Source organism: Nicotiana attenuata, unplaced genomic scaffold, assembly GCF_001879085.1.
Source record: "Nicotiana attenuata strain UT unplaced genomic scaffold, NIATTr2, whole genome shotgun sequence".
NCBI classification, from domain to species: domain Eukaryota; kingdom Viridiplantae; phylum Streptophyta; class Magnoliopsida; order Solanales; family Solanaceae; genus Nicotiana; species Nicotiana attenuata.
In genome coordinates this window covers 206,103-214,377 of record NW_017671982.1, presented here as the reverse complement: position 1 = coordinate 214,377, position 8,275 = coordinate 206,103, and the positions used below count along the sequence as shown (strand labels likewise).

Sequence of the window (8,275 nt, the reverse complement as noted above, 5' to 3'; positions counted from 1 at the left end):
CCTCCCCACCACCCCCCCCCTTTTCCTCCTGTCAAATCTACTACTGCAAAATGTCAAACATGACTTTCACCAAGGGTATTTTTGATATTATTTTTACTATGGAGAAGTACTATTTTTCCACAAAGTTTCTTTTGTCCTTGGTCTTTAATCTCCTTTAAAGAATTTGTAAAAACAAAACGTGTGTGCTATCTAATGATACTGCTCATTTATACTCCACCCTTGCACTTTGGATATACAAGTGCTTCTGAAATAATAATTATACATTTGTACAAGAAGTATTTGAATATTGAGTAATCAATTACTGTACTCTTTTTGTTGGTTATAAATTTAATAAATAGCCAGAAGTAGACAACGACAGTTTTCAATTACTGGCAGAATCACACGCACGCGCGGTAAGTTTCCTTCTTTTTATATAAATGCATTCTACTTCCTAGTCAGTAACATCAACCACAATCCCCCACCTTCCCCTTTCATATTTTTGTCTCTGTTTATTTCTCATTTTGCCTTGTTCATTTCATTCATATTTCTCAGCTGGTTAAACTCAGTTTTGTACTCTTTATAGAGAAAATGTCTTCATGGGAAAAGCCTGTAATAAGAAAGGAAAGGCTACAGCAAAGGCGAAAGACGCCATCATTTTCTTCCTCTCTGTTGGAAGCCATTTACCAATCCATTGATGAATCCAAAGAAGAAGAAAACCATGTTCCGAATAAAAGGAACAATACTGTGCCAGCTGAAGAAGAGATTACTAGTCTTCGACGAGCAATCTTGATTGAGAAATGGATGGAAAGTTACAAGTATACTCAAAGCTCAAGACACTTTAGTTCAGATTCAAGTTCATCAACAGACTCAAGCATGTTTTCATCCTCAGAAACTGAGTCAGCTACAAGATCTACATCTAAATCATTACTTTTTCAGACATTGCCAAAACCAACAAGACAAGTTCGTGAAATACTTGTTCGATCAGAAAATGTTGTTACATTGTCTGCAGAAACAACTCCAAAATGTGAAGGAGGAAGGTTTATGAGAACAAAAACAAGAGCCTTGAAAATTTATGGTGACTTGAAAAAGGTGAAACAACCAATTTCACCAGGTGGGAAAATAGCAAACTTCTTGAATTCGATATTTAATTCGAGAAATATGAAGAAAAACCACCAACAAGGTATGGAAGATTGGAGTTCAGTGAGGAAATCAAGATCAGTGAATGACTTAAGTAGTACTGTGACATGTTCATTGCCTACAAGTTCTTCTTGCTTAAACAAAAGTACCCCTTCTTCGACGAGAGGTAAATCGAAAAGATCAGTTAGATTTTGCCCTGTTACTGTAATTGTTGACGAAGATTGTCAACCATGTGGTCACAAGAGCAGCAGCAACAACAACAACAACAACAACATACCAAGTGCAATCCCACAAGTGGGGTCTGGGGTGGGTGGTATGTACGCCCACCTTACGCCTACCTTCAAGAAGGCGGAGAGGCTCTTTCCGGAAGACCCTCGGCTTAGGATATGTGGTCACAAGAGCATATACAAGAATGAGGAACCAAGAATTTGGCATGTTCCAAAAGTAGGGAGCTTCAGAAACTTCGAGGGAAAACACATAAACAAGAATCAATACAGAGGATTTTACGAGAGTGAAGACGAAGAGGAAGAAGAAGAAGATGATAGTAGAAGTTGTGCAAGTTCAGATTTGTTTGAACTTGAGAATATTGGCATGATTAGTCATGTTCATGCAACTAGAAATGAGTTGCCTGTCTATGGAACTACTAGTTTGAAAATGAATCAAGCAATTGCTAGGGGTTTAGTTATGTGATGTAATATTTCATTAGATCATCAATGTAAACACTTAAAAATGAGTGATTTGTCTTCTTGAACTAGGTTTTTCTCCAGTTTTATTTGTATCATATTTCAGATATCTGACTTATTTTCTTACTTCTCCAACAATGGTTCAGAACTATGGCTTTACTAACATAAAAGGCTAATTGGTATGGTAATTAAGGGCACACAAACTAACAGTCAGAGGCAAATCTAAAATTGGGTTTTGAATGAGTGTAGTCGTATGGATAAGCAAAAATAATTTTGAGATAAAAATTTAGTACCGTCTTATCCCTTGTTTGGTACGAATCCTGGAATAAGTTATCTCAGGATTAAAAGTAGTATCGGGATAACTTATACCTGTTAGAGGGTGGAACAGTAATCACAAGATAAATCAGTAAAATTGACAGTTTTAGAATTAATACAACATATCACACAATCAATAAGAAACAATACTAGGATAATTAAACTCAGCATAACTAATCTCATATAATAAGTAATCCCAGCATAGCTTGTCTTCAAACCAAACGACCCCTAGTATTATATGTGTAAATTTTAATTCTCTTGCGAAAAGTGATGAGATCGGTTTGAACTTGCAGAACTCGCTCTAGATCCACTCCGGCATTATCATTTAACCGGCTAGTCTATGAAATTCTATGGTTCTAAAGAGTAGTTCCATATCGAGTCTTAGCCCTATCATTAGATTTTGAGCATTATAAATGAGTGCAATCTTAGTACTATATGTAAAAATTTTAATTTTCTTACATACTTCGAGCCGAAAGTGATGAGTTTAGTTCGAACTCACAGAACTCGCTCTAAATTCACCTCGGCCTATGGTATCGTCCGTACGGACTAGTCTATGAAACCCTAGGGTTCTAAAGAGTAGTTCCAAATGGAGTCTTTGCCCTATCATTAGCTTACTTTCAGTAGAAACTAACCTTGATATGCAAAATTAACTGTTAAATCAAAATCATTAAGAGAACATGTCCTAATTAAGCTCGTTTGAATATGATTATAAGTTCCTTACTGTAAAATACTGAGTGTCATGAGATGTAATGATTGTGATTAGGATATGTATCTTTAAGTTGAAGAAAAATGATTTCTTTTCTTCACTTTTTGAGATGTTACATTTGGACATTACTGTATTAATTAGGCTAGGGTACCCCCAAAATATTATTAATTTAATCTTATCTTGAGCATATGTCACTGTTTTGAAATGATTAAAAAAGTTTGAAAAATGCTAAAATGTCACATTTTCACAGTGTTTTTACAACTTTTGGATTCCCTCAAGAAATAGAAGAGAAGTCCAAAAGTGACAACTTTCAAAGAAAGAACAAGAAAGATCCTTTGATAACAAAGTAGACAGTATTTTATGATGTTGTCGTCTTTAGAATTTTTGGGGGATGAGTAGTTGTGGAAAATTGAGTCGTTAAAAAGGAGCACACCAACAATTAAAATACAGTTAAACTTTTCTATAACAACATCGTTACGTCTGATTTTTTGTTGTCGTTTTACCTTTTATAAAGATTGACTTTTATACCTGTAATACCCTAGATTTTAGACAGAGTCCCACATCAGCAAAACACAAAGCGATGCTGGATATATACGTTAACAAGCCTTAGATCCTAATGATGCATTTTACATCTGTGCAGGCCTAGGTCCAGAGCGGACAATATCACTAACGGGCTGGACTGTTTCAACTTACAATACCAATGGTGAAACTAGAATTTTTTTCAGGGGTAGTCAAACTTGAAAGAAGTGGGAAAAAAATTCTCGATAAAAGGTGTCCAGTATACGTTATATACCTTTAAAACCTAATATTTTTACCTATATATACAGTGTAATTTTTCGACGAAAAACGGTTAATTAACCACCATTTAAGACATATAGCTTCGCCCCTATTTTATACACCCGTAATAACATTTAACTGTTTCTTTGAACATGAAATCATAATTAGTCCACCAACAAGGATAAATTTTAAGTTATAAACAAGCATATATTGATGATATCAAATAGATAAAGATATAAGTTAAGGGATTAGGTTCAACAGAATTTGTTACATTGAACTGATCCAAGATAACGCTGTCAATCAATTATTGCCAACAAAAATAGTGTAATAAAACCAAGAATAAATAGATTATATTCACAAAAATGTAGAGCAGGTCGGTGTTATTGGTAGCTGTTATGTTATGTCTGTTTATGCCTAACAACAAGAAAAAGAAAGAAAGAAATTGTGGTCGTATTGAACTATCAAAATCGAATTCAGAATTTGAAGTTTATGATTCCTATTACAATTTTACATTAATAATGTAAAATAAATATTGATTTTACTCTCAAATATTTATAGATATTTAATTAATTTTTACATAAACAAGTCCTGGAAAAAACTTCTAATTTTAAGTGAAAGTATATGCTATATCAAGAATCCGCCCCTGTGTGTATGGGTTAAGTCGAACCCTTTTTTAATATGAGATATAAATATATTTGAAATTATTAAAATTGGGAGTCGGGCATAATTCTAGTTTTATATCCCTAAAATATCAAAAAATGAGTAACAGTCATGACGAAACGATGACTATTGTTCATTAGGTTGTTTTTGATGGTCCGAAATTTTTTTTAGGCGATTCGTGCCCGATCGCCCGGATGCATGCACACGGCGTGATTATAGCACACGAAAATCTTGAAATCGGGTGGAGTTCCAGTTGTATGGCACTAAATCACCAAAAAACGAGGAACAATCACGGCGAAGCGATGACTATTGTTTCTTAGATCATTTTTGATGGTTCGACAAAATTTTAGGCGATTCGGGTCCGATCGCTCGGATGCATGCAGATGGCGTGAGTTAGAGCATACGAAAATTTGGGACTCGGGTGAAATTCTAATTTTATGAGCATAAAATATAACGAGAAATGTCTTTTAATAAATACTTTATTTAAAAAAAATTAAAATTAATTTCAGTAAATTAAATCCTGAATCCGCCACTGGACAAGATAATGATTATGAAAGAGGTCCCACAGAAGAATTTGAGAAGTCAAAATAGAGCACAGGATCAAGCATTATGGCGCACATGCAAAACTAGAACTTTTGCAAGCAAAGTTAAAAAGTAAATCTTCAAAACTTTTGCTTTATTCAATATCCCACCACCCTCACATCAATTTGCCTCAATTCGTCCTTTTTAAGTATTGGGGGTAGTTCACCTTTTTGAAAAAAATATAATTATGGGTGGCATCACTATTTTCTCACTTGTTACTCTCTTATGAGTAGAGATGGATTCACATTTAATAAAATCAATAAGTTGGGAGTGAGTATTATATTACTTTCTCCGGTCCATAATAAGTGACCAATTTATTTTGGGCACACTCAGTAAGGAAATATTAAATTCTAGACGAAAATAGTTAGTGTGACTAAACTACCCTTCATTAAATATTGCACAATAGTTATAGTAGCACTTACTTCTCTTCTCAAATGTGAGGAGTAAATGACTTTTTAGGGATATGTACATAAGGGTAATTTTGGAAATACAAATTAAATTTTTTCTTGATTATATAAACGGACACTTATTTTGGACCAAAATAAAAGAGTGAATTGGTCACTTATTGTGGACCGGAGCGAGTATTTTATATATATATAATAAGTGATATTTGATTTGTATACACAATTAATATGTCTTTAGGAAGTTCGTTGACAAGGTTAATTAGCTGGTAGTTTTTAACTTTGCAATGGTAATTCATAGTGTTATGCCGTCAAGGAGTTGTTAAAGTTCAACTCTCCCCTTCTCAAAAAGTAATGTATTTGTTTTCAAGATCTTAAAGGAAAACAACAACAACAATAATGACCCAATAAAATTTGACTAGTGGAGTCCGGGGAGGATAGTGTGTACGCAGACCTTACCCCTACCCCGAGGGAGTAGAGAGACTGTTTCTGAAAGACCCTCGGCTCAAGAAACGAAAAGAGATAATATATCAGTACCATCAATAGAAACCATAGGAATAATAACAACATCATAAAAACCAGAAAAATAGATGAAAAGCAAAAGCAATAACCGATAAATAGACCCGGCACTATGAAAAACGGAAGAGTAGTACGAGAACACAACATTAACCACTAGCAGTCTAAGACAAAATCCTATATAAGACTAGCCTCACATTGGTACGAAGTAGAAATAGGCTCCACTACCTCCTAATCTACAACCCTAATACTCGACATCCACAGCTTCCTATCAAGGGTCAAGTCCTCGAAAATCTGAAGTCACGTCATGTCCTGCCTGATCACCTCTCCCCAATACTGCTTAGACCGCTCTCTACCTCTCCCCGTGCCTTCCAAAGCCAGTCGCTCACACCTCCTTACCGGGGCATTTGGAATTCTCCTCTGAACGTGCCCGAACCATCAGAGCTTCCTTTCCCGCATCTTGTCATCGATGGGAACCACGCCCACCTTCTCCCATATATCATCATTCCATAACCTTATCCATCTTAAAGGGAAACAAATTTTAAGAAAAAATAATGTCAATAGCGTGGATCAGAATATGCAGCTTAATTACTAATAATTATTACTTGAATGTTTATTTCATTATGGGAACAAATCATCCTTCCTAAATTTTTAGATGCAGAAGTATACATCTTCTAGTAGCTTGAAGATCAATAATCTTAGGAGTTAGGATCCATTTGTTCATAGTTTTTTTTTCTTCCTTTTTTTCTTCCTTTTTTAAAAAAAAACATATTTGTCAATGAAATTTTGTGAGCTTTTGGAGATTTTTCAAAAATTTTATGAAAACCTTTTCCTCCACTCACAAAACTATAATATTTTTTCAAGTGAAATGTATGTCCAAACATATCAAATTTCAAATATTATTTTTTAACTTAACTCCAAATACTAATATTTTTTTTTTCGAAAAATTATAATTTTTATGTCGAAATGCCTACTTAGTTAATTATAGACCAAATATCTTCTATTTATAAAGATCAGTACAGATTGACGCAATTAACAGTAGAAGACATTATATTGAGGTAGAACGAGTAATTATTACATTTTACTTTTTGCTTCTTGACTTGTTCCTCATCCTATTACATCTCCATTCAATTATTGTACCGTAAAATATGAAAAATTTATCTGTACCTATTATTAAAATTAAGCCAATAAATATAAGAATATATCGTTCATATACATATTTATTATTAAATCTCATTTAAATCGTTAACCTGTAAGGTTGATTACTTGATTTTGGTGTAAACATTAAATTTGGGTAAATATTTACATGTATATTTTTAGTGCACCTGATTTCAAACACAAATAACTAACCCATTAATAGCTATTAGCTACACAAATAAATACTTTATGTCTTCTTCATCAGTTAAGTGACAACTATATCCCAAAAGCGTATCAATGTTCTTGCTTATGTTTGTTTTACAAGTTTTGAGGTGCGGAGCCAGGATTTTAACCTTATGAGTTTTGAATTATAGTATACGAATTCAAGTGTTAGTGACTGAATTCTAAATCTAATATTTGTACATATTTAATGAATTTTAAACACGAAATATACTGTTTGAGCAAAAGTTTTTGAGTTCAGCCGAACCCTTAATTCGGCTTGTGCTGTTAGGAGTTGTCCTGATTTTCTTACCATATTTGATTTTCCTATCTCTTGAAGGAAAGGACAACATGTTTACCATAATTGGGTTTTTCCTTCTTGTAGAAGGAAATTATAATTCTCCTTTATTTGGCTAGTCCTTTTTCTTGTAAGAAAAGGTTTGGAGCTCTATAAATTAAAGATCCATCATTCTCATTCAGTAGCATCCACAATGTAGCCATATGGGGTTTGAGAGTCGTGTTTAGGGGGAGAACTTTACGGGACAAGTGTTAGTGTGTCACTTGTGTTTGCCTCTTTGTGAGGTTGTTCTCTCGATATTTTGTACTCTCCTTTTATATAGTAGATTGCTCATCTCCGCTGTGGACGTAGGTCAGTTGACCGAACCATGTTAAATGTTTGTGTCTCTTTTGGTATATTTGTCTTTTGTTGTCTGATTTATCATCGTTGAGGGTTTGGTTTGCTAGCTTCCGCATGACACCTGAATTTTTCGGTCCTAACAAGTGGTATCAGAGCCTTGGTTATTTATCCGGGTTGTTATGGAATGGAGGCGAATATGAGCAAGATAGTATGTTTAAATGGGAGAAATTATAATGTTTGGAGAAGCAAGATGAAAGACTTGTTGTTCGTGAAGAAGATGCATCTACCCGTTTTTTCAGCTCATAAACCCGAGAGCATATCCGATGAAGATCGGGATTTCGAGCACCAACAAGTATGTGGATATATACGACAATGGGTTGAAGGTAATGTTTGCAACCATATTGTGAACGAGACACATGCGAGATCATTGTAGGAAAAGCTAGAGACTCTTTATGCTTCAAAAACTGGGAACAACAAGTTGTTCCTGCTAAAGCAATTGATGACCTATAAATACAAGGAAGGCATC

At 34.3% G+C, this 8,275-nt stretch overlaps 1 protein-coding gene across 1 annotated transcript; it reads left to right on the top strand.

Annotated features, from left to right (window-relative positions):
- Positions 1 to 36: 36 nt before the first annotated feature.
- LOC109211167 (protein BIG GRAIN 1-like A) lies at positions 37 to 1,867 on the top strand. Its single transcript, XM_019374669.1, has 2 exons — positions 37 to 392; positions 563 to 1,867. Exon 2 carries the CDS (start codon positions 568 to 570, stop codon positions 1,804 to 1,806), a length of 1,239 nt encoding a protein of 412 aa, XP_019230214.1. The 5' UTR covers positions 37 to 392; positions 563 to 567; the 3' UTR covers positions 1,807 to 1,867.
- Positions 1,868 to 8,275: the final 6,408 nt, after the last annotated feature.

Coding starts and splice junctions, on each gene's coding strand:
- LOC109211167 (XM_019374669.1), top strand. CDS start 568: ATGTCTTCATGGGAAAAGCCTGTAATAAGAAAGGAAAGGCTACAGCAA.